Here is a 25,829-nt window from a genome sequence, read left to right as displayed (position 1 = left end):
TGGTTTTTAAATGTAAGTGGTTTATCTTTTAATTGGCAGAAAGTTTTTTTTGTTTTTGCTTTCAAATTAGGCTATTTAAACGAAAATGTTACTGTGACAGGTATCACAAACCAATCATATATTATTACATCAGAAGTTAAAAGTATGAGAATACATAATTGACTTTAAATACCGTTACAATGACATTTCTGTTGTAAATAAGTTCTTCTCCTAGATATATAGACTTCTAGTTGTTATCTTGTGTGCACAAGTAACTTAAGCCATCTCCAACCGAAGGGTCCAGAGGATCAGAAGGCCGAAAGTAGTCTAAAAACATTCTTCAACCGAGGACTAGGCCAGATGGCTCGTGGGTCCCACAGAATCTGAAAATACCAAAGGGTTAGCAGCATGCAGCCAGCCAGCTAGCCCGGGACTAGCCAGAAATTCAAAAAATCATGTCGGTTATAACTGACAGGAATGCTTAAACAAAAATTTGAATCCAACGGCTAGTTGACTAGCCATTGTATTCAAATTTTTTTTTGTTTTTTTGTTTGGTTTTTCGGGCCAATTTTTTTTTTTTTTTCAAACTCTTAAAAATTCTATTTTTTTTTTCTTTCTATAAATACCTAAACCATTCATTAAATTTCAGTTCTAATTTTTTTGGTTTTTTAGGCCAGTTACCGTTGTAATTTTTAATATAAGTTGTAGTTTTTAAATTTAAATAATAAATTATGTTTGGTCCTATGATCATTTAGCCCTCGGTTAGAGACGGAGGCAAATATGGTCAGGTATTGTTCATTAAAATATTAATATCGTAAAGGACCAGAGAGCTAAAACGAGCTTTCTGATCAGTACTCGGTTGGAAATGGCCTTACTTTAACCAAGTGTAATTGTAACAGTCAGAACTCACGTTGATGTTGCTGAATGTCATGAAAGAACAATTGCCCTTTTCTTTTACTGCTCATTTTGACAGTTATATTATCTTGTTTCCTCTTTTGAGGCATTTGTTTTCATCCATATATTCAGGTATTAATTAGTTCGATAAAAACGGACATGCTTTTAGTGGGACTGATACAGTTAAAGAGTAAAATCTGCCCATGACTCTTATAGAAAGATAAAAACTTAAGTGTAGCCAATGATGTATTCCATTCTTTTTATCTCGCTCATCACACTTAAGTGAGATAAAAAAAAAGCGCATATTCTCGTTACATTTACAAATCTCCCATTATCTAATGACACTGTTCAGAGTCTTCAGATTATGATAGCTTAGTGACCAAAACCAACTGGATGTATTTAGCTCTGGAATTGTTAATCAAGAGGACAACATCTTTCTTGTCCCCAAAATTGTGGTCCAGGAATTTTAGTGGTCGGCAACATTTGCTGAGCCAGCCATATCTAATTTGATAGCTTTCTCAAACAGCAATTTTGTGGTGATTGAAGGAGCTGAGGAGGACCATGTTCCTACTCAATTGAGGAAACACATTCTGGTTGGAATTAATAACTTCATCAAGTAGCAACAGATTTCAACCAAGTCTCAAGTGGTTAAAACATTTACTACTGTATTTGAGGTATTGTCACTTGTTTTCGATTTTACTATCCTAATATCGGTTATATCAAAAGAAAGACAAAAATGAATATTAAACAAGATTAGTGAAGGTCCACTGAGTTCAATGTTTAAAATATGCAAATTTATAAAAATATCAATAGATATATCGATTGTCTTCGACGAAAATTATTAAAATTTGCAAATTGGTCGATATATATATATATATATATAAGCATTCAAATTCAACGAAATTTTCTAAAAAATATAAATAATTCAAATGTTTGAAATGTGCAATGTGTTTAGGCAAAATCTCTGTGGTGAATCAATAAATATCTTATCGATATTCATTGATTTTTTTTTATCTCGTCAATATGGAGTGAAGTTAATTTGCATTTCACCCCATTTATTGATCCTTTATTTTTTGGATATTTCAACGGAAATATCGATAATTTCGTGCATATTTTAAACATTGACTCAATTTTTGTTAAAATTTCATTTATTTAGTTAAAATTTACCCCCACGTTTTTGGTTGAACTAATGACTTCGTCAAATATGTAAACTCATATCTTTGATAGCAGATGCATGGCCTGCATATATTGCAGCAGACTTGTGGTAAATGACAGCAACTGGGTTTTGGTGGAAATATTGAACATGATTAGAAAAGGTCAACTGGGTTTTGGTTAAATAAGAAATTAAACAAAAAGAAAGTAAATTTTTTTATATTTAACGCAAATTTACTTGAATTTCAGGGATCTGGACAGATCATTCTGCAGAAACAGCATGGGAATGTAGAGTAATTTTGTAAAAGCACGTCGTTGAACAGTGAAGTGCACATGGAATATTGAGGAATATGTGAAAATTAAGATGGTTCTTTTTAACCATTTTAATAAGCTGCAAATCTGGTTATGCTGTCGGGGTCTTTTCTGTGAAGTATTATAAGAAAACAAAGAAAGGAATGCTGGCCTCATTTGGAAGGAACAAAGTCGCATCAATTCAGAGTTTTTAAGTAATTAATTAGTATTTATTCACAAATCAAACCCAAATTACCTACACAAAGCAAAGCTAATGTTGCATTATTGCTCACGGCGCATCCATTGGAGTTTATAATTAGTGCCTTGTTTAATTTCTTGGGATCAATGGGGTGGTGGTAACATGCTTTCTTTGTCTCTCTTTTCATATATAACTAAGTTGTCGTGCATATTTTTTTTTTTTTTTTTATGATAGTGGCTACCCAGTCGGAGAAAAAGATTAATATTTGTGTGTGGATATGATTTCAGTATATTTATGCTAGAAGAAGTTTTATTGCAATATTTTCATGTTTAACAAAAAAATGATTAAGAATTGAACTTGTTAAAGAATATTGATCAACTGGGTCAGTCTTTTAAACTGTAAATTGAGATTTAAATTCCATAACAACAAATTGTTAAGCTGAACTCTTATGTTAGGACTTTCATAAATTACTTTTATCAATAAATTCTCTCCTTAAAATGACAGAAACATGAGCATATGTACTGCTATAGTTTAAGAATGCATGGTTCGTTTGGAAGTGCTTTTAAAATGACTGTAAGCGTTTTTAAAGAAAATGTTTTTGCGTTCCAAAACACTTGAAGTGCTTCATGTAAGAAGTTCATTTGTGTATACTAAGGATTGGTTCCAAAAACATTTTCACTAGGAGTGCTTTCATTCATGTTAAAAACGATTCCAAACCAATCAACACCTAATATTAATTGCTTGTAGCTAATCATGCATGGTCCTTAGAAATATTTACTGATATAGACCCTTCAAACGTTGGACAACTTTTAGAACAAATACTCTCTTGATTTTATTAGAGATCTCCTTACCACATTTCAACTGTAAATTGTCATTCATTTTCTATAAGTTATTGTACACCTTACATTATATGAAACGAAAATCATCCATGATATAATATTATGGTCCTCATGTGTGCTTCACTTGTAGGAAGATGGGAAACTTCCAGTTTCTCTCCTTCTATGTTTAACTCATCAAAAGCAACATATATGAACATCTTGTGCACATTAAGGCCATGTCTGATGGGTACTTGTACATGCATAGAATTAGTATATATGTTGAGGGTATGAAACTCATGTCCGGAAGTAAAGCCTCATATTACTGAGATAATGTCATATCGTATAAACAATCCATATGGTATCAGTAAATATATATAACAAGCAAACTAGTTATTCCACATTGATGTATTTCACTATCATAATCATTACGGGATGGTTTAGTGGTTGGAGACGAATTTTAAACTCTTATTTCACACGACATCTTATGGGTTCGATTCTTGACGCTAATGAATGACATGATGATGACCATTGAAATTTTGAAATGTCTTTGTGAATTTTTCTACTGTAACACAATAGTTTCTCCTCCACCAAGTAACTGTATGTGTGAACTTACATCATTCTTGACGTGAATACAAGTTACCGATAAAAGGGAAAAGGAAAAGTTAGGAAAGAAACATTTGGTATTAAGAACGTCTAAAAAGAGAAAGCGATATATTTGTATATGAGCCAAAGTAGGCGAAAAGGGACACTAACAAGTAACATCAAAAGAAGGGAGAGGAGGACACCGTCGAATGTTTTTAGGCAAGAAAGCCAATAACTAAATGGTCCCTCCATCGATCCCACTTCTAATTGTGAAGTTTTCTTTGTGAAAAGCAGGGTAGAAATAAAGAATTATTTTGTAGGATATAAAAATTTTCTGTGCACGTATGGAAGTGATGTTACTTTTTCACGTAGCAGTAATTTGTATAGTGAAGTTGTGGGACAGAGATCTCAGGATCTCATTCTTTAGAATCAAATGGTCACACACTTCGATTACTCTTTCACACAAATTAAATGTCCAAATTTCTTAATCTTTAAGGTTTAAACACCGGTCACTAAGATCCGGAGAATATCCAAATTCGAAGTTGTGCACTGCCAGATTGAAAAAGAAAGGAAGTACTTTGTCAGACTCTCATTTATTTCTTAGTTTTTCGGTAAGTAAATTTTCTAGAAAATTATATTGCCATTTTTAAAGATGACTTGTTAATTAAAGCTTGCGTTAAATTAGATTATCATTTTAGTTATTCGTCACGTGTAATATAATACATTGTATGTACTTAAGTGTATAATATAATATGCCTAATTATCGAAAGGTCAAGAACAAAAAACTACGAAACACTTGAGCTTAATATAAAAGAATGAAAATATGTTCTCATTTTACATTTGCATGCAAGCAAGTAATTAAGGAAAATGAGTTGTAAGGAAAAATAATATTTCATAAGTTGTTCATGTGAATATATTAGCTCACAAATAATTTATGAAAAAGCGAGGAAAGTGGTTTGGATCTGGATCGAAATATGTTTTAGATTTCAGATAGCATCCAATACATATATATTCATGGGTTGTAGGAATCTGAGATTTTGTAATGGTTGATGGCAACAAATATAAAAGGGCACAAGACACGACTTGACCCTGCTGGTTTAAGATAATGCACCATCTAGGAATATAGTGCTACTGGCTGCTGCATGCATGATGCAAACATGTAGAAGAAAAAAAAAATGAAAGTTTATATTTGTGGTCTATACTTTTCGTCTTGTTTATGGACATCGTGCTTTCTGGTTTTATTAGTGCCATGTTAGTAGGTTACAACCTCCCTTAGTGCAATTTATTTATTTGTGTTGTCATTTCTGGGTTTGGCATGAGAGTTGCACATGAGAGAGAGAGGTGATTGTTTGTTAATATATGAAGCTTTGCATATGGCATTGTACACACGCATATATAGAACCAGCTTCTTGTCGTGAATTATGTCAACTGTGTCCGGTGACGTGTGGGTAATACACAATCACAGTTCGGACAATAGGAAAAAGTTCTTGACATCGATCTCGCTCTGTAAATAGTGGAGCGGGATCCCCTTAAAAATAAGCTCATCATTTATATATATATAATCAGCTTTATATGGGAAATTATGCTCTTACTGTGTACGGTGCTATGTAGGTAATACACAATCACATTTCGGACAATAAGAAAATGTTATGGATCTCACCCTATAAATACTGGAGCGGAATCCCTCTTAAAAAATTGGCTCATAGTTTTATATTTGAGTAATGTTAGGTAAACTAAATTTTGTAAATTAAAGAACATGTAAGTTGATAATTGGTTTATTACATAACGTTGAAAGACGTGCTCATTTGTATTTGTGACACATCATTTAATTTATAATTTTAATCTTTAAATTTAGTCCACATAAGATTACTCTTTATATTTTCCAAACCTTTAGCAAACCAAGAAAATGAACATGCATATAAATGGCTTCCTATCCTTCATACTTGTGCTGAATTGCTGAGCGAGAATATCAGAGAATATGATTGATAGTGAGAGACATTTTCTTTGAAATTGCACAAGTGGACCCTAGAGGGCATAGACCTTTTGTCATTGGCTCTTAAAATTTGTTAGAACCCTTTTTTTTTCAGTCTCAGAATAACAATAAGGTCTATCATCATTGATCCAACGAGATCTGTCATAGGTGATATCTTAAGAAAGTTAAGGTTGTGCCATAGAACTAATTATTAATATGTGGAGTAGCTTACGTATAAATTAATATAAGACATTTTTTTCATCAATGTGAGATTTAATCTCAATAATCTCTATCTTTACAAACTATAATCTCTAAAGACCGTCTAAAACAAAAGGAATTTTCTTTATAAAATTACTACACCATGCACGCTATTATATATAGGCATATAGATGTATAGTTCCAAAATTTTATTAATCTCAATAATAATAATGTCTATGATTGATCAAAAAGATTTTTCATAGATCTCTTCTATTAAATCTGTACGGTCTACAGCCGTCTAAAAGGAGAAAAATATTGATAAGACTAGAATACAATATGTTATCATGCTGACTTAATAAGTCTAATCATTTGGAAAAAGAAAAAGTAATTTAATTTGTGCTGCTCAATGATGAGAATTTTTTGTAGTACGTAATCATAATATTGTCTGCTGGTATTAGCATTAGGTGAAAGAAATTAAAAGAGAAGCAAAAATAGTATTGAACTATTGTATGGAAATCTTATGGAGACAAATAAAAACAAGATATTCACAATCTTCTTTTGATTGAAAACTTATAACTTATTGGATATTTGTTTCAATCACCTTTTCTTTACGTCCTAAAATCCAATTCTTCCCTGAGAACCCTCTCTAAGCTTGTTTTATTTTTATAAAATTAAATTCTCCCTTAAGAACCCTCTCTAAACTTGTTTATTTTTCTAAAATTAGTGCTACCACACTTTTGGAGGAATCACTATTAAGCGCAATTCGATCACCAGAGACATGTTTTCTTTATTAATATCTCTTCCCCCATAATGTTTTATTGAGCAGATGTAGAGAGAGCGTTGGTGTCATTGCTTCAAGTGGTGGTGATAGTTCTCATGTCACATCCAGGCCCGAGACGGATCACTTCTCGGGCCTACTCCACCACCATAGCACGATATTGTCCACTTTGGGCTTATCATTCCCTGACGGTTTTGTTTTTGGGAACTCACGAGCAACTTCCCAGTGGGTCACCCATCATGGGATTGCTCTAGCCCCTTCTCGCTCAACTTCGGAGTTCCTACGGAACCCGAAGCCAGTGAGCTCCCAAAATGCCTCGTGCTAGGTAAGGATGAGAATATACATTTAAGAATCACTTTCCTGGACGATGTGGGATGTCACATCTCACGATTTAGGATTGGGTTGTTTTGGGAGTTTTGTTTTCTAGGGTATTTGGGCTTGGTTTGAGATAAAATTAAATTTTGGTGATATAAGATTTTTAGTTGTGTGACATTTATCCAATGTAGTTTGTGCAGTTTTTATTATATGTTTTACAATTCCAATATAATGTTAGAGTTTATGTAATGAAATTAGTTTCATTGAATAACAGAAAAAAAAATCTAGTGCTTATTTGGTATCTTACAAAAAATATTCATAAATTTTAAAAATATTTCTTAAGAGCACCTCTTAAGAACAATTTTTTATAAAACTCAAAAACTTTTTTGAGATGAGTCAAAATTGTTTTTAAGTGCTAACAATTTAAAAAAAAAAAATCTGCCAGCAACTCCCCAATTTCCTCTTTTCTACTAGTGCCCAAGGCAGAGGACCTAGAGAGAGACAGAAAAAGTTAAAAGAAAGGGAGAGAACAGAGAACGGCAAGAGGCAAAGAGGGGTTCGAGAGAGAGGAGATCAGAAGAGATCGGGGAGACAGAGAGATAAAGAGATAAAACATAGAAAAGCGAAAGAGATGGGAGAGAGAAGACAATGGAGAGGGATGGGTTGGAGAAAACAGGATTCAAAAAATGAGAAAATTTTCATTGTAACCGGAATACAGTAGTACATAACATATTTTTATATAAGTGGTGGAAAATTTTATAATTTAAGTTATTAACTTTTAACACACATATATCACCATTTATATAGTGACACGTGTTGTATCACTCGTGTTTGGATCACATTGAAAAATCTCTCTCAAAAAAAGGGAGATAAGAGTAAGTTTTTAGTTTTATAAATTTTAAAAACAAACTTTTTATGTTTTCATGAGATAAGCTATATTTCAAGTTGTTTTGAGTTCATATTTTCAAAATAATCATACCAAATAAGAATTTTAGGCTTGAGACTCAAAAATTAATTTTGAGTTAAAAAAGTTGAATTCAAGTTAAATACCAAACAGACTCTTAACTACTTTGTTTTTCACAAACTTTGGCTTTCTACCGTCAAACTATTGGAATTTGGAGTGCATAATTGAGGTTGCACTTATACACTGACAAAATTGACTCAATCAAGCATCTAACCATGTTTTTTGTCACTTTTAATTGCGATATAATCTACCATCCAACCTCAACTATGATCATTGCTAGCTTTAGTAATCGGCTAACGATGGACGAATTGTCTCCTCATTTATACTCTTTACCTAGTCAGATTAGGTACCCAATAAATATTGAAACGGATTAATTGAAGAAAGTGAAGGTGTCATCATAAAATTAATTGGTAGTTTGGGGAGTAACTCAACCTTTTATGAGGTTTTGCATAGTTTGGTTCCTCATCGATGTGGGACTTTGTGCACACGTTCTCACACATCCTTTTATGTGTGGCGTTGTTAAGCTTCACACGCAAGCCAACCTGTTGTGATACCATGAAAAAAATTGAGGTTCCAACATAAAACTAATTGGCATTATAGATAATACCCTCAACCTCTTATAAGCCCTTGCATAATTTGTCTCTCGCCCACGTTAGATTTTGTCCTCACATTCCCAAATTAATTAAACCATCATTGGAACACTAACTTGGCCTGATTAGCCTTTTGTGTCTGCCTTGATATATTTGTGATGATGCCATTTGATCTTTAAACCCATCACACTCTGCCTCTTTGTTTTTAGCTTTGTGTTTACTTGGTGGAGAAGATGGCCCTTCTCGTTTCCCAATAATTTTTTTCAATACAAAAAACAAAGGCTTTATCGTGTACAATGCATCTTCTTGCATAATCTCCATATCAAAGGTCAAATCCTTGTCCCAAGTTACATTTTTCTGTCACCATCTTTCCTGGATTCCTGGATTTGGTTGTTTGAACACTTTTTTTAAACCATTTTTTTAGTCATAGTTTTTAATTACATTAAAAGAGGGACAATGGGTGTTAGGCAGATGATTGTTGCTTATAAAACTTGCTTCTTTACCTAAAGCACCACGTGTAGCGATCCTAAACCAACCCTTAACGGTCAAAATTTGTGTGATAAGGTTCCGAACGCGCTCGGCTTTTATATCTTTAGAATTTGATCGTCCAATGAAACTATTTATACTATATTTATTGATCAAATCTTTGACCGTGGCAAATTTCACGTATGATCTAGCTTTTGTAAGCACGTAATTCCACATCACTGCGAATATTGCTACAAAAATTAATTTTTTTTTTCAAGTTTTGTTCACCAAATGATGTGTAAATATGTTATTTCTTCAAACCTAATGTGTACAAAAACATTGTCTGATGAATAGACTTGGAAGAAAAACTATGTATTATTAATTTCAATTTAGAAGAGATGTGCTAACCAATGTGATCACATGATATTACTCAAATGGATGAGAAAATGACGGTTTGAGGATTTATAATTGTACAGTTAGTGCTAAAAAGACTATATATTTAAATTATATTTAGTAAACCATATGATATGATTGTTGATGATTAGACTATCAGTAGATACATTACATGATTTGCAAATTTCGTCTAAACAATGTTCGGGCCTAAAAAACAGACCTTTCAACCCAAAGAAAAATGGCGATGTCATGTCTCCATGTGAGAGGAGCCTCTCAACAAATCTCAAAGGTGGTTTCCGAGACGCTTGCATCTTCTTCAAGCATATACAGGAGTTTGGAAAGCATTTTTTATTTGTTGATGACGCGACAGATCTAAACAACTCTTAACTCACGGAAGGGAGATTCGAATTTGAGTACTTCATCATAGATACGTAGCTTTATAAGAACTTTGGCTTCATGAACATGAAAATTCACGGCAAAACTTTCCAACCTAAGCTTGGCAAATAGTTTGTGTCGTACTTGTTATCCTAACAGGTTGTGTCGTGTCAAACTCGTTATCTTAATGGATTCTTAATAGGTGATCCAATAACTACGCAATTTGTTAACGGGCCGTGTCGTTTCATATGGGGTTATAGGTTATGCAAAAAATTATCATGTTTAATACCTAAATTTGGCAAACGATATCTTATTGGGTTTTTAAATGGTGATCTGATAATGTCCAATATGTTAACGGATGAACTGATAATGACCCAACTCATTAAGGTTAACTTAAAGTCTGTTATTTTCGTGTCGTTTCCTATCAATTTAACAGGTCATGCAAGATATTGTCAAGCCTAATTTTCTAGCACGACCTAGTCCAACCCTTCTCTACATTCTCTTTGATAGATGTAACGTGGGTTAAATTAGTTGGTCGAGAAAACTACAAGGTTCCAAAAAGGAATATGCCAAGAGTATTTCTTGCTGAAAATTTTCAGATGTCAAACATCAGGCTGCAGTTACAAGGCCAAGACTACTGAAGCAAAACAATAGCCAATTGAAGATCTTCAATGGGACGCATATTTAACCCAGCTTATGATAGATCGAAGCTCACATGTAAACAATAAATAGCAGAGCCTGTTTTCTCAGTTAGAATTTCACAATTCAGCATTCAACAAAATCTTCCCTCCAAGGCTTCATCACGCAAGACGTTGCTTCGGTTTTCATTTATACCTTGCGGGAAACGCATTGCAGTTTTCTCTGCGAATTGATCTAAAATCGATGTTTCACAAAGAATTAAACCCTGAAATTTTTTAACATGACAGCTTCCACTCAAGAAAATGCCTCAGGCCATACTAGACTGACCAAAAATCGTAAGAAATATACAAGGCAACAAAGACGTCAGAGTCACCTCCCAAAACATCTCATTACGGAAGATGTAAGGGCAGAAGATAGGAACTTCAAACCCGCAGATCCACCAGGAAAGTACGAAACAGCATAGTAAGCAAGTGCCAGAACCTGAAAGTTTTCATTTGCACACAAGTTCAGTGTCTGATAGGACAATTAACACTCTTCGTTAATCATCATATTTGAAAACAAATATCCAGGCAAGTAAGACATGTCGAAACAGATTTAAAAAGCAGAATCATCAGCCAGGTGGAAAAAGAATCAAATAGTAAATTGTAACGATGGAAAAGAATTAGATACCTGTAACACAGAGAAGACAACAGATAGAATGTAATTGTGGAGCACCATGGATACATATATGGTACCCACCATACTGCCTAAAAATCCAACAGTAAATGGAAGTCTCTGCATACATCGTGGAAAAAAAAGTACATCATCAGACAAGTAAATTAGGCAGTGCGACAGGTTACAAAGACAACTGAATAGGTACATATGCAATCAAGTTACCTCTTTTGAAGACATGTGAGCAAGCTGATTCTTTGGACCTTTGAGTGCAAAGAAGGATGCAATAATAAAGGCACACCCAAGCGTAAAGCAGATAGCAAACTTCTGAGGCATCAACACCATGACAGGAAGGAACATGATAAATGCGATAAAAACAAAGAACACCCCCGTTGCTAGAAACAAGCCAAAATACATGAGAGCTTTTCCTGAAGGGACATTACTAGTAGCAGACTGGAGGCTCCCAGGTATATCTCTCACTCCTTTGGAAACCCTACACAGGAACCGAAAAATTCAAACAAAGACCGCAGCAATTCTGAGATAAAATAAAATCCCAGAAAACAAATCAATATTAACTTTCGTCTCAAACTTGTCCATTCAGCGGGTGTAGGCAAACTACACAAAACTAGGGTACTCGGTGAATGATATGTTTCAGGCAAAGAAAGGGAGTGAATTTATATTTAAAAATGATTAACCAGTTAGATGTTTACAATCTGAAAAATCATTCCATAGAACAACAGAACAACAAGAAAAAGCAATATGCGTTCCCTGCGCCCCCCACTCCTCTTCTTCCCTAACTTCTGATTTATGTCTATATGCCACATTACTAGGATAACCTTTCTGCCCATCATGAAGGAACAACACAACTATTGAAATAACTGTTGGATTTTAGTCTTGCTTAGAGTTATTTGTGAATTGTGAAATTTAAGAACTTTAGATCTACTACTAAAAAACCATTGCGCATTTTGCAAGCTTTTTTCTAATCATATGAAGCTGAGGCACACATATTCAGTTACGCATTCTACTAACTTAAATACACTCTGCTATGAGCTAATTCTCATTTCGTAAATACCTCGGCCAGGACCCTCCACTAATCCTATAACTCACATAGCTTGGAAGCTCTTCGTTTAACTATAGTCCAATCATACAGTCAGGACTCAGAAGGAAATTCATAGACCCTAAATCAGCATATGAAACATCATAACCAGTATGATGCACTCAATCAAATACTAATCACAGATCCAAGCACAGAAATCAGATGCCCGTCATCACATTACATACCTAATCCCTAATGCAAATTTTACGAAACGGGTCAAGAAATTAGCTTATTCTACAGACTCAACAGCTCCTAAACCCCTAAAAACCAAAATCTCCATATCAGATTCACCTCAACATTTTGTCATTTACACAAACATAAACATAAACAGCCCCATACAAAATTCACCAAAAATATACATAAATATCATTAATCCAATATCAGATTCACTTATTTATACAAAAATACCCAAACCCATGATCAAGTTCACCTCAATATGCACTGAATCGAAAACCCAATCATCAGATCACTTAAAAACACAGAAATTAAAAAACTCACTACCAAAATCTCCAACAAATAACTACACAGTAACTAAAATGCTGAGTTAACTAAGCAAAAAACTATGACCAGATACGAACGTACACGCTGAAAGTTCCGGAAACGGTGTCGTTAGCAGAACGGACCGCAGATTCGAGATCGAATCCAAGTCCCAAAGAGGAGCTCTCGTCCGTAGACTGTGAAGCGGCGTAGGAGTTCCAATCCGCTAACAAGGACGACGACGACGGCTTCTGCGAGTCATCGACGCCGCTGCTTATCTGCGAAAACCATTCCTGCGCCATCTTCTGCATTGTGAAGAAGCTTCGCCGGGGAATTGGAAAATCACCGACTTTGAGCTTTCGGGGAATTTAGAATTGGAGAATGGAAGGGAAAAGCACGTTTCTTTTTGTCGAGTTTCCTTGTCGAAACTTGTTTTCGGTGGATAGAAAAACGGCGGTTTGGTGGTTTCCCGGGATAATTGTCGCCGTGGAGGCTTAGGAATGAAGCGTAAGGCTAGCGGTGCCGGTGGGCGTGGGTTGGGTGGTGTCTGCTTGGAGCCAAAATCGAAACCAAACCAACTTAGTGGGTTGGGTCAAAATTGCAAATTAAAATCAACTAAATTAGGTTTAAAATCGATCACGTCGGTTAATCAAGAGCAATGGATTGATTTGGGTCAGTTCTTAATTTATGTGAAGATGAAAATACGTAACAAATTTTTCTCTCAAAAGCTTCACAACGTAGAATTAATGAATGATTACTCAAGAAAAAACATAAATGAAGCAGCCCAAAAGTTTTGAGAACTGATTTATATTACTACATGGGGACTCTTAATCTAATCACGTTTTATTTTCAGGTGGTGAAACATGGTAACTTGCAAATAACTAATCATTTATATCATTACACATATTAATTATAATTAAAAAATTAAATTAAATATATACATATCGGTTCAATTAACTACACTCTAAAAAATTTGAAAATCAATTACCAAATTGATTATGATCGGTGTGATCCAATTTAACCATCATAAATAAAATAAAATAAAATAAAATAAAATAAAACCAAAACAAAACAAGCCATCCGCACGGTTCAGACGGTTTACTTGGTTTTTTTTTTATTTAAATGCCCAGCCCTACATAAGGCTGGCTGCTGGTAGTAGTTTAAATTTCAATTTTTTTAATTTTTTGGGCGAGAAAGAAATTATTAGGCTTCTCCTCGTCCTTGGGCCTAGTGAGATGTTTTCAAAATGGGCTACGGACTCAATTACGAAATTGTATCAATTTGCTTGCATTAGAATTTTTTTTTTTTTTAACAAACGATATTATCTACATTAAAAAGATGAGGACGAAGGCTATGGTTATTTAGAGAAGGAGTTAATTGATGCAGTGTATTATCCGATGATCCTGCCCTTGAAGACTATGCTACCACCTATCGACTTTTGATCACTATATATTTCTTTTGGTTCAAAAATTAACTTTACAATCAGAATATCTGTAGCTGGATATATATTATATGTTACTTGGCTCGAATCGAACCGTACGTTTGCTTCTAATTCTCAAGTCGTACGTGCAAGAGTTTTATTATTTCATATATATATATATATATATATTAATGAATTGTTCTGCGAGTTTCTCTACATATTTGTATTCATATAATAAATCTTTGTTTTGCGGCTTCTCGTTAATAATCTAAACTACCAAAAGATGGTAAAAAGACTATTTAATCTTTTAACACAAAAAAAATGATGAGTAACAATGTAATTTTACATATCCAAATTTTACTATTTTTTATTGAACCCTCATCTACAAGTAATGTTAAGATATCTTTAATATTTAAAAAAAAAACAAAACAAAAACCTCGCACTCTTACCTATGTTGTCTCTCCCTCTTTCCTTCCCCCTTTTATTATTATTATTATTATTATTATTATTATTATTATTATTTTAATAATAAAAGTGTTCTTTCACACACAAAATGTGTAGGCAAATGCTAGTAGTTACTGAAGAAAACATATTAATTTGGATCAAATTGAAAAACTGATTAAATAATATATTTATTCTATAGTTGTACGTATGAGATTACGTTCAACTTCTTTACTTATCTAGATATAAAACGTCGACATATTCTCCACGGCCTTTGAAGATTATGATCGTCTAAGTTTTCAAATTGTTTTAAAACACAAAATCTTATTGAACAATACTCCTAATTATTTTGAATTCATTATTTTCATCATGTCATGTATGCTTCGGATTTCCATACTATGCTATCAGTCATCAATATAATTTCACTCTGCACGTAACTTACTTTCTGTACCCATATTATTTTTTTATTAAATCATCAATATCTCTTTAAACTCATAATTTACTTACCAAATTACAATCACACACCCAATTTAAGATGTAAATTTACAACCATTTTAAAAAATAAAATAAAAAACCCAAAAATTAAAGCCACGTTGTCTCCTTCAAACAAGTACGTCGTCTTTCCTTTTAGTTATTTGTGATTTAATAAAAATAGAAATCAAAATCAAAATTAATACGTTAGCAAAAACTCAATCAAATAAATAAATAAATAAAATAAAAATTACGGGGTTGGTCATGGCCCAAGTCCACATGATATCTGACCTTCAAAAAGTAGGAATAAGCCTATATAATATTGGGCTTGATCCAAATCGAACTAGATCAGCCACGATCAGAAACCTAAATAAAAGCAACAAAATAATCTTACCTGGTTAAAATTTCCAACGGGATCGTAACTGGTACCAAAATTCTGTAACCCTAACTTGCTATCGCGAATATGGCGAAGCGCTCCGATGACCCCAATTCTTACCGTTGTGGGACAAAAAGAAGGTAACTCCTCTGTAACCCTAACTTGCTATCTCGAATATGGCGAAGCGCTCCGATGACCCTAATTCTTACCGTTGTGGGACAAAAAGAAGGTAACTCCTCTCTTTCTCTCTCTCTCTCTCTCTCTGATGGGGAATTGTGGGTACGAATTTAAAGTTGCTAACTTTTGTTAGTACTTAGCAGTTACCCGGCCGAGAGGTGATTGAAAAACTTCATAAGTTTGTGTTGTTTGTTTCAGTAGGTTGGATGCTGTTGGTGGTGGTGCTACGGGAGGCTGTCGTCGCTCGGCACGTTTAGCACAGCATTATGATGCCGATGCTGCTCAAGGCACCGCCGCCGAGGTCAATGAGTCCAGGAGGCAGCGGAGGAAAATTACTGCTCAAGGCACCGACGCCGAGGTCAAGCAGTCCAGGAGGCAGCGGAGGAAAATTGCTGCTCAAGGCGGCACGCCTGATACGCAGGACCACCAGAAGATGGAGATCACTACTGAGGTCACCTCTTATACGCCCGAAGACGTCGAGGAGTATCGGCTACGGAGGGGAATCCGTGTTGTAGGCTGGGATGATATTCCAAACCCCATCAGGGCCTTCGATGACACTGGGTTTCCGGGTACCTATGTTTATTTTTTTCTTGTATTAAACAAATTGCTTTGTCATACAATATAACAAACATACATTTCCATGTGAATGTATATACATATATGTATTGAATTCTTCAATTCTCTTGACCATTGCAGAAAATGTTATACAAGAATTTTCAAAAGCTGGATTTGTTAGACCTACACCAATTCAAGCTCAAGTATGGCCAATGGATTTGGAGGACCATGACCTCATTGGTATTGCTCAACCAGGATCTGGGAAGATGCTAGCGTATCTGATCCCTGCAATTCTCCATGTAAACTCCCTGCCAAAACGATGTGAGTATTATATATGTTAGTTATCCTTAAGATAATCAAATCCAAGCTCTTTGAATCATATATTTGGTTATATATGTATATATATGAATCAGGAATAAAGTTTTCCATTTTATAATTTTCCTTCAGCTCGTGGTGGAGATGGCCCAATAGTATTGATTTTGACTCCCACAATTCAACGCGCTGAACAAATCCAACAGGAGGGTGCTAAATTTGCTGCAGCTTACAACATTAAAGTCTTATCGGGCTTGCACCTGCTAAAACGTGAAAATTATGGTCAGACTTGTGGTAGGTGGTGGCGGTGGCGGTGAACTACATTTTACTATCTATTGCTACTGTTTTGCTACTGTGACTGAATTTTCATGTGTCGGACGTTTGCTACTTGTTTTTCTGTTATAGGCTTTGGTTATGGTAACGTGCAATTTTGTGTAGGTGGTGATTTTAAGGGGATTTCTTGTTTGAGTATACAGTTATTCTACTTATTGATTGCATTTAATATTTTGGCTCAGGAGGTGGGATTTTAATCGACACACTTAGTAGCTTGCTTGTTTTGTTAAAGAGCAAAAGTACGAACTTGAAAAGCGTCACATACCTTGTGTTGGATGGTGCTGATTGGATGCTATCAGACACGCATGAGTCTCAAATACGAAATATATTATCTGAGGTTTGACATGTTACCCTTACTTGGTTCTTCATACCTGCAGTGCTATGTTTTCAACGTCAAACTCTTGAAAAGCTGGAAAACATTATTGGATTCCATTAAAGGGGTCAGATGAACTCTTTAGCATGTTTAAATTCCCTTACACACACACGTGTGTGAGTGTGCGCGCGTGTTTATATATCAAAGTTTATGTTCAGTTGAAATTGTCATTCTATCTGTGGGTTTGTTGAATACAGATTCGCTCAGACTGTCAAAAATCATTCTGGAGTACTGGCTGGCCAGAAGAGGTTGATAAACGGGCAAAGCTATTCCTTCACAACGCTTGCAAAGTATTATATCTTACAATTTTTTTTCCATCACATATTCGTTTTTAATTATTGTTAGTGGATGAAATTGGTAGTCACATAATGTCCTTTTAATTCTATCTTGTGATTGCAATAGTACTCTTGGCGAATTTTCTCATGTGCAATACCCAATACATGTTTGATATTAATCTTTGGATGTTCAACAGGTTCAAATAGTTTCTCCAGATCTGAAAGTGACACCTCCGGTTGACCAAATTGTTTACGTCCTTACTGAAGATCAGAAATATAACAAGTAGGGGACATTCTAATGGTTAACTCCGTGCAGTTTGTTTGAGGTTATATATATCTCTGATTTATTTCAAATTTTCAGGTTGGTTGCGCTGCTATATGGTATATCGGATGGCAGCAGAGTAGTGATATTCATGGATACAAAGAAGGGACGTGAATCACACGATCAGATCGCCCTGCAGCTTTGCACAGCCGGCCTGCCCGCAGCCTCATTTCATGAAAACCAAAGTCAAGCTGAAAGGATCGGTATTGCCTCTGAGTTTCAAGCTGGCAAGGTCCCTATAATGATTGCAACAGATGTAGCTGCTCGTGTTCTAGGTATTAATAGAATTTCTCTTAGTTTGTGAAAGACTTGAAATGAACTCTTTTTTGGTTGTGCCTCAACAGGTGCATCTATTATTACTATTATAATTTTATTTAGAAAGAAATTTACGTTCTTCAATCTCATCACAGTTGAAGGCTTTATTTGATTTACTAGTCGACATCCCCCTTTGCAAAATCATGTCCTGTTAGTAACCTAGGGTTTGTTTGTTTACTGTGGGGGTTGAGGTGTGTCAACCTGGCAAATTTTTGTTGAATGCGTTTATCCTGTGAAATGGCCAGACGCCTTGTTTCTAATCATCTGTTTTATGCTTAATTTGCAGATCTGAAGGATGTGAAATATGTTATCAATTACGACTTTCCAGGATCCCTTGATGATTATGTTTACCACATTGACCGTTTTGGAAGTGCTGCAGCAGAAGGAACAGCATACACATTCTTTACAACTGCTAATGCTGGATGCGCAAAGGAACTTACCATCTTACTCAAGAAAGCTGGACAGTATGTTAGTTCTGAATTGGAACAACTGGGGCGTGATGTAACATATCCAGGTCAGTAACTACAAACACTAGGTTAAATAATGTTGTACACACATTGTCATATACACACGCGATGGGCTATGGTGCACGGATACTTCTGTTTGGTCCCTTATCCTGTATTTGATACTTGATCAGATATTATACTTGCCCGATACTCTCGGATACTCATCCAACACGTATCCTGGTTGATGGACATGAATTTGACATGATGGATACATGTATCCGGCTTTTAGGATACATTTACACTTTCAAAAAAGGTAATGAGGAGGAGAAAATTAATAAGAGACATCCATAATTGAAAGTTGCTGAATACAAAGAGTTTCCCTCTAATTAAAACCATGAATACGACTCTCACACTTCTTATACAGTTTAAAGATGATTAGATTTCGAACTTTTCTTCTCTAACAACTTAAATGTACTTGAATTTGAATGATGAATTATGTTGTAAAATTATATATTTGTTGCTATATACATCTTTATTTGCCGTATCCATAGCGTATTGTATCTTAATTTTTAGAGATTTTCCGTATTGTCGTGTTGTGTCGTATCGTCGTATCCATGTCCATCCTTTATAGGCGATGGGTAAATTATTCAGTTTCAGGTTCAGTTATGGTTACTGTGGTATCCACCTAGAACCCTTACCCGAAACGAAACCGTTTCCATTTTTTAATGAAAGAATATAAACATTTATTATATGGAGAACTGGTTATAAATAATCATGTATTAAAACATTTGGAAGTTCATGCTGGTAATTATATGCATTATATCATTACTAGTATAAATAATATGCTTATCAATTATCAGTAGTATAATTATTTTCTTGGTAACAAATATTTAAAAATATTTGTTATATGCATATATATCAATTTTATTAGTATTAGTAGTCTATTTAATCTCATTTTATTTAAAATCCACTATCTAATTAGTATCTAATAAATATAAAAATACCATAATGGGGAAAACTGTTACCCAATGAAAAATCTGTTATCTGATGGGTTGGGTTACGCGATAACCCATTAAGGGATTCTACGGTTTTGTGTTTGGAGAAAATAAACGGTTTTGGGTATGGGGATGTGTGTCATCAAAACCCGATCCACCCCGTTGCCCTCCGGTCCTACGAACACCCTGTATACTAGATGCTTTAATGTGATTTCTTAGGGTATTATATAAATTTTGTTGCTTTGATCTCACATCTCTTGTCGCCATTCTTCATTTAAGCCTAAAACTTGTTTAGCTGCCCTACTCCAATATTGATGGTTGGTACTTTTTTTTTTTTATGGTTTATGATTCGGGTATGCAAACATATTGTTAATCTTCGACTTCCGATTATTTATTTATTTGGGTATGATTGATGGCGAAACATATTATCAAGATTTATTACTTTTCAAATTCATTTCTTTTTTGGATTTATGATATGGATATGAATTGATGTCTTCCAGGAACCTACATACCTCGGACGTGGCGCTGGAAGGCTAACAACAAAATGGTATATGTGAATATGTGTGCACGCGCTGCTTGGCTGCAGCTTACTTTACCGTGCATTTGCATATAAGAACATTAAATAATGGCATGCACCATCTGTGCTAATACATAGTGTAATACACATTTGCATTTGCATATAGGACCATAAAGTAAGGTCTATATGTTGCTAACTTTCTTCCGCTTGCCTTTATTTAAACAGACTGGATATGGTCATTTCTCTCCTATGTATCTGCCTTACCCCAGTACTGAAAAACATGCACGTTTCGCCCTGGAGGAAATCAGGAAAATAAAGGTTGTGATCTGAATTTGTAATAGCTGCTGCTCTATTTCTTACGTTAGCATGTTCTGTTTTACGAGTAATCTTTAGTAGCGCACTTGTTTTAATATAATATTCTGCATGGCTTTCTTTTTTAGGGGCTCCAAGCGCATTTTGTGAGAGTGGTGGAGGCATACGAATTCTTCACCTTGTGTTTTTTTGTTAGTATGACTTATCTAACTTTTGAGGCCGCTGACCCCGCGACTTACGAAAAGAAGCTTTACCAAGCAATAGTTGTTAAGGCGAGTGGCAAAAAGGATTTGATGTTGTTTGGTATGGTCAATTCTGATGGCCGTTTGTCAAAAATGCATGACATCAGAGAGGGAGTCGAATATCGAAGTAAGTATCAGCTGTCTGAAGCACTTAAAATTCAGAGAACTTTCAAATTAGTGATATCTGGGGTTCTTAATTAATTATCATGCATTTCATTTGTCAGTCTATAGTATCTGGCGAGAAGACGATGAAGACGATGAGGACGATGAAGTAGAGGAAGATGACGATGAAGACGATGATGAATGATGGGGCACGAGTCACATTGACAATAAGCGGTAAATTTGATGTTTTATTATGTCTGCGATTTTATTTTTGGAACTTTATAATAAAGAAGATAATACTTATCTGCACTGATGTGTATCATAAATATAATGATTTGCAGGCAACTGTTATTGCAATGACTAAGAATTTAAGAGAATGGAAGAAGCCGGCCGGGGCGGGGCTACTGCAGGCTAGGGTAATCTAACATGACTGTAGATATTGATTAGGCTTGTTTTGGAGACCGTAAATTACGTAATATGTGGTTGTGTTTGGATATGAGAGTTGGAAAACCCAATGACCATGTATTATACTTCAGTAGACCTAAACTAACTAATTTCGACGTTGATATCAAAACTGGGTGTCAATGGTTGCTTCATTTGCTATGTCGCGTTTGCACAAAGGTAATCCGAATCAAAATGCAGAATTAGTTCTAACGAACATTGAGAATCAAAAAGTTGACGGGACTCACTCGAATTTTAAAATTTGTCTCCATAATTTGGAGGAATTGGAGTTCCTATGTTTAGCTGGTATTTAATTTCTTGGTTTATTGGAGAATCGGAATGGATTTATTTTTTCCCTATTATACCCTTCACTTATTTCTAAAGGGATCATTTTAGTTCCGGTCTCTAGCTGACCTTATTGTTAAAATGAATTTGTTTAAATAGTTTGATTGAAGTCCCTAAAATCATTTAAGAAAATTAACTCCTGCATTTATACATTTAATATCCCATTATGAAATTTAAACAAATTCAAATAGTATTTTTATAATATAATAATTACTTAAAAATCAATAATATAATAATATTGTCCTTCGTATGGTTATTGACATACCTCGATCCAAAATGTCTACTAGGACTCCGAATCGAGCTAAGCTAGTCGACACTTGAAAGGTGACGAAGCCAGAAGCCATAAAATGTAGTGATGTGGAAAATGTGAATAAATTTAAACCTCTGGTGGACCAAATTGTTTACGTCCTTACTGAGGATCAGAAATATAACAAGTAGGGGACATTCTAATGGTTGACCCCGTGCAGTTTGTTTGAGGTTATATACATCTCTGATTATTTCCAAATTTTCAGGTTGGTTACGCTGCTAGATCGTATATTGGATGGCAGCAGAATAGTGATATTCATGGATACAAAGAAAGTATGTGAATCACATGATCAGATCGCCCTGCAGCTTTGCACGGACGGTCAGCACGCGGTCTCGTTTCATGAAAACAAAAGTCAAAACGGAAAGGGTCGGTATTGCCTCTGAGTTTCAAGCTGGCAAGATCCCCATAATCATTGCAACAGATGTAGCCACTAGTGTTCTAGGTATCAATAGAATTTCTCTAAGTTTGTGAAAGACTCGAAACGAACTCTTTTTTGGTTGTGGGTCAACAGTTGCATCTATTATTACTTTTATAATTTTATTTAGAAAGAAATTTACGTTCTTCAATCTCGTCACATTACTTTTATAATTTTATTTAAAAAGAAATTTACGTTCTTCAATCTTGTCACAGTTGAAGGCTTTATTTGATTTACTAGTCGAAATCATGTCGTGTTAGTAACCTAGGGTTTGTTTACTGTGGGGGTTGCCTGGCAAATTTTTGTTGAATGCATTTATCCTGTGAAATGGCCAGAAGCCTTGTTTCTAATCATCCTTTTTATGCTTAATTTGCAGATCTGAAGGATGTGAAATATGTTATCAATTACGACTTTCCAGGATCCCTTGATGATTATGTTTACCACATTGACCGTTTTGGAAGTGCTGCAGCAAAGGGAACAGCAATACAGCATACACATTCTTTACAATTGCTAATGCTGGATGCGCAAAGGAACTTACCATCTTACTCAAGAAAGCTGGACAGAATGTTAGTTCTGAATTGGACCAACTGGGGCGTGATGTAACATATCCAGGTCAGCGTTGGGTAAATTATTCAGTTTTAGGTTTAGTTATGGTTACTATGGTATCCGCCTAGAACCCACAACCAAAACGAAACTGTTTTCATGTTTTAATAAAAGAATATTATTATATGGAGAATTGGTTATCAATAATCATGCATTATTAAATTTGAAAGTCCGCTGGTAATTATATGCATTATACCATTAATAGTATAAATTATATGCTTATCAATTATTAGTAGTATAAATATTTAATAATATTTGTTATATGCATTATATCAATTGTATTAGTAGTAGGAGTCTATTTAATCTCATATTTATTTAAAATCCACTATCTAATTAGTATATAAATAAATATAAAAATATCATAATGGGGAAAACTGTTACCCAATGAGAAATCCTTTATCTGATAGGTTGGGTTACGCAAAAACCCATTCAAGGATTCTACGATTTTGGATTCGGAGAAAATAGACGAATTTGGATATGAGGATGACACTTCAGAACCGATCAACCCCATTACCATCCTGTCCAACCTACACCCTGGATACTATATGCTTTCGTGTGATTTCTTGGGGTACTAAATAAATTTTGGGAGCTTTGATCTGACATTTCTCTTGCCGCCGTTCGTCATTTAAGCCTAAAACTTAACTAGCTGCTCTTCTCCAAATATTGACGTTGGTTCTTTTTTTTTTTTTTTGGTGGGTTTTGATTCGGGTATGATGCAAACATATGTTTAATCCTTGACTTCTGATTATTTATTTATTTGGGCATATGATTGACGGCAAAATATATTATCAAGATTTAGTATTTTTGGAATTCATTTATTTTTGAGAATTTTAACGAAAAACTTCTGGTACTGTTTATTTTAACGAAAAATCACATTTTTACGCTAAAAATTCAATCCTGGTGCTATTCACTTCTCCCTTTATTTTGTCCTTATCGTTAAAACTCAAAGTTTTCAAACCATTTTCATTAGTTTTCCTTTTATTTTTTGGAGTGTGAACTGATGTCTTCCAGGAGCCTACATACCTCCGTTGCGGCGCTGGGTGCCTAACAACAAAATGGTATATGTGAATATATGTGCGCGCTACTTGGCTGCAGCTTATTACTTAACTGTGCATTTGCATATAAGACCATAAAATAAGGTCTATATGTTGCTAACTTGTTCCGCTTGCCTTTATTTAAACAAACTGGACCTGGTCATTTCTCTCCAATGTATCTGCCTTCTCCCAGGCCTGAAATACATGCCCGTTACGCCCTGGAGAAAATCAGAAAAGTAAAGGTTCGGATCTGAATTTGTAATGGCTGCTGCAGTATTTCTTACGTTAGCATGTTCTGGTTTAGGAGTAATCTTTAATAGCGCACTTGTTTTAATATAATACTCTGCATGGCTTTCTTTTTTAGGGGCTCCAAGCGCATTTTATGAGAGTGGTGGAGGCATACCAAGTCAATGCCTTGTGTTTTTTTGCTAGTATGGCTTATCTAACTTTTGAGGTAGCTGAACCCACGACTTACGAAAAGAAGCTTTACCAAGCAATAGTTATTGAGGCGAGTGGCAAAAAGGAAACGATTTTGTTTGGTCTGGTCAATTCTGATGGCCGTTTGTCAAAAATGCATGACACCAGAGAGGGAGTCGAATATTCAGGTAAGTATCAGCTGTCTGAAGCGCTTAAAATTCAGAGAACTTTCAAATTAGTGATGTTTGGGATTCTTAACTATCATGCATTTCATTTGTCAGTCTATAATACCTGGCGAGAAGACGATGAAGACGACGAGGATGATGAGGACGATGAAGACAATGAAGAAGACGATGAATGATGGGGCACTAGTCTCATTGACAATAAGAGGTAAGTTTGATGTTTTATTATGTTTGCGATTTTATTTTTGAAACTTTATAATAAAGAAGGAGAAAACTTATATGCACTGATGTATATATATCATAAATTTAATGGTTTGCAGGCAACTGTTATTGCAATGGTTAAGAGAATATGGAAGGAGCCGGCCGGGGCGTGGCTACTGCAGGCTAGGGCAATCCTAACATGAATGTGGAGATTGATTAGGCTTGATTTGGAGACCGTAAATTATGTAACATTTTTTACATTTTTTTTTTCATATTAGTTAGTATATAGAATTTAACCACAAAATTATATATAAAATAAATTTATTTTAATTATAAGGCATTTTAGTACTTACACTGATTTTCATTTCGATTCTAATGAATTAGTAAACCGTTTATATAGAATTTATACCAATCTTACTTCGATTCCATAAGGTTTTAATAAACTTCAACATGAATCTAGTTCTGACTCATCTTCTTTCCAACTCCTCATTAATTCAATTCCTCCAATTTTAATTGCAATTTAGTGAACGAGTCACTAGTGTCCCTTAAAATCCTGCAAGTCAAAGTTAATCAAGATTCTTCACAACCATCTTGAACCTGAAGACGCTCCATCGCGCCTATGCCTCTCTCTGCCGCCTCGACTACTCCATCCCATCATGTCGAGTCGTTGTTAAAAATAATTCAGAGATTAATATTGGTATAACCACAAAACGAACAAGTAGAGGCCGAAACATTCGCACCTATCAATTAAAAATAGGGGCAAATATAGAGATTTCTGCACCTAATATTAAGGAGGGCCATATGTTGTAATTTAAAACGATGACGTTTCAAACTCCATCGGGACTTTCAATGACACTTGGTTTCCGGGTACATAATTTTTATTTTTTCTTGTATTAAACAAGTTAACTTGTTATATAATATAACAAACATACATCTCCATTGAATATACATATATATGACATTTTATACAAGAGAATGCTGATGTACCGATTTTCAACATTCAGAGCTCAAATGCCCCCAAAACCATTCTCGAGCGGATATCATTTGGAGTCGCATGAATTAATCTGCACAA

The 25,829-nt window shown here is 34.8% G+C and overlaps 2 protein-coding genes, 1 long non-coding RNA gene and 1 pseudogene across 6 annotated transcripts; 3 read left to right on the top strand and 1 right to left on the bottom strand.

Annotated features, from left to right (window-relative positions):
• Window positions 1–10,526: 10,526 nt before the first annotated feature.
• On the bottom strand, window positions 10,527–13,366 carry LOC103952259 (protein transport protein SFT2-like). Of its 2 annotated transcripts, XM_048569937.1 has the most exons (5): window positions 12,934–13,366; window positions 11,481–11,748; window positions 11,274–11,378; window positions 10,978–11,084; window positions 10,527–10,838 (listed from the first exon to the last, which is right to left on the bottom strand). In XM_048569937.1, exons 1-5 carry the CDS (start codon window positions 13,137–13,139, stop codon window positions 10,790–10,792), a joined length of 735 nt encoding a protein of 244 aa, XP_048425894.1. In that variant the 5' UTR covers window positions 13,140–13,366; the 3' UTR covers window positions 10,527–10,789. The 2 variants fall into 2 exon arrangements, with proteins under 2 accessions (XP_048425894.1, XP_009362087.2); XM_009363812.3 differs by having other exon boundaries at window positions 10,684–11,084; window positions 12,934–13,360.
• Window positions 13,367–15,594: 2,228 nt separating this feature from the next.
• LOC103952260 (DEAD-box ATP-dependent RNA helicase 20) lies at window positions 15,595–21,464 on the top strand. 3 transcript variants are annotated; one of them, XM_048569982.1, is made up of 14 exons: window positions 15,595–15,765; window positions 15,915–16,282; window positions 16,410–16,589; window positions 16,716–16,874; window positions 17,096–17,250; window positions 17,484–17,576; window positions 17,759–17,844; window positions 17,923–18,158; window positions 18,485–18,712; window positions 20,140–20,186; window positions 20,382–20,474; window positions 20,597–20,837; window positions 20,935–21,046; window positions 21,154–21,464. In XM_048569982.1, the coding sequence occupies exons 1-13, from the start codon at window positions 15,713–15,715 to the stop codon at window positions 21,015–21,017; spliced, it is 2,022 nt and encodes a 673-aa protein (XP_048425939.1). In that variant the 5' UTR covers window positions 15,595–15,712; the 3' UTR covers window positions 21,018–21,046; window positions 21,154–21,464. The 3 variants fall into 3 exon arrangements, with proteins under 3 accessions (XP_048425939.1, XP_048425937.1, XP_048425938.1); XM_048569980.1 differs by having other exon boundaries at window positions 15,912–16,282; XM_048569981.1 differs by having other exon boundaries at window positions 15,609–15,676; window positions 15,912–16,282.
• Window positions 21,465–22,051: 587 nt separating this feature from the next.
• Window positions 22,052–23,104, top strand: LOC125468047 (annotated as a pseudogene).
• A 1,043-nt stretch (window positions 23,105–24,147) lies between these two features.
• LOC103956958 lies at window positions 24,148–25,029 on the top strand. Its single transcript, XR_007252952.1, has 3 exons — window positions 24,148–24,562; window positions 24,656–24,764; window positions 24,877–25,029. It is a non-coding gene; the product is annotated as an uncharacterized LOC103956958 (long non-coding RNA).
• Window positions 25,030–25,829: the final 800 nt, after the last annotated feature.

This window comes from the organism of the source record quoted next, unplaced genomic scaffold, assembly GCF_019419815.1.
Source record: "Pyrus x bretschneideri cultivar Hongxiangsu unplaced genomic scaffold, Pyrus_bretschneideri_v1 Contig51, whole genome shotgun sequence".
Lineage (NCBI taxonomy): Eukaryota > Viridiplantae > Streptophyta > Magnoliopsida > Rosales > Rosaceae > Pyrus > Pyrus x bretschneideri.
Note: the sequence above shows the minus strand (reverse complement) of the source record. Positions and strands in the feature narration are given on the sequence as shown.

Bases quoted from the DNA above. Each gene is read 5' to 3' on its own strand.
- LOC103952259 (XM_048569937.1), bottom strand. From the start codon at position 13,139: ATGCAGAAGATGGCGCAGGAATGGTTTTCGCAGATAAGCAGCGGCGTC. The intron at 11,749-12,933 runs GTACGTTCGTAT...GTTCCTGTGTAG, and splicing joins GTTTCCGGAACTTTCAGCGT to GGTTTCCAAAGGAGTGAGAG. The intron at 11,085-11,273 runs GTATCTAATTCT...GAAAACTTTCAG, and splicing joins TTGTCTTCTCTGTGTTACAG to GTTCTGGCACTTGCTTACTA.
- LOC103952260 (XM_048569980.1), top strand. From the start codon at position 15,713: ATGGCGAAGCGCTCCGATGACCCTAATTCTTACCGTTGTGGGACAAAA. The intron at 16,875-17,095 runs GTAGGTGGTGGC...ATTTTGGCTCAG, and splicing joins AAATTATGGTCAGACTTGTG to GAGGTGGGATTTTAATCGAC. The intron at 17,251-17,483 runs GTTTGACATGTT...TGTTGAATACAG, and splicing joins TACGAAATATATTATCTGAG to ATTCGCTCAGACTGTCAAAA.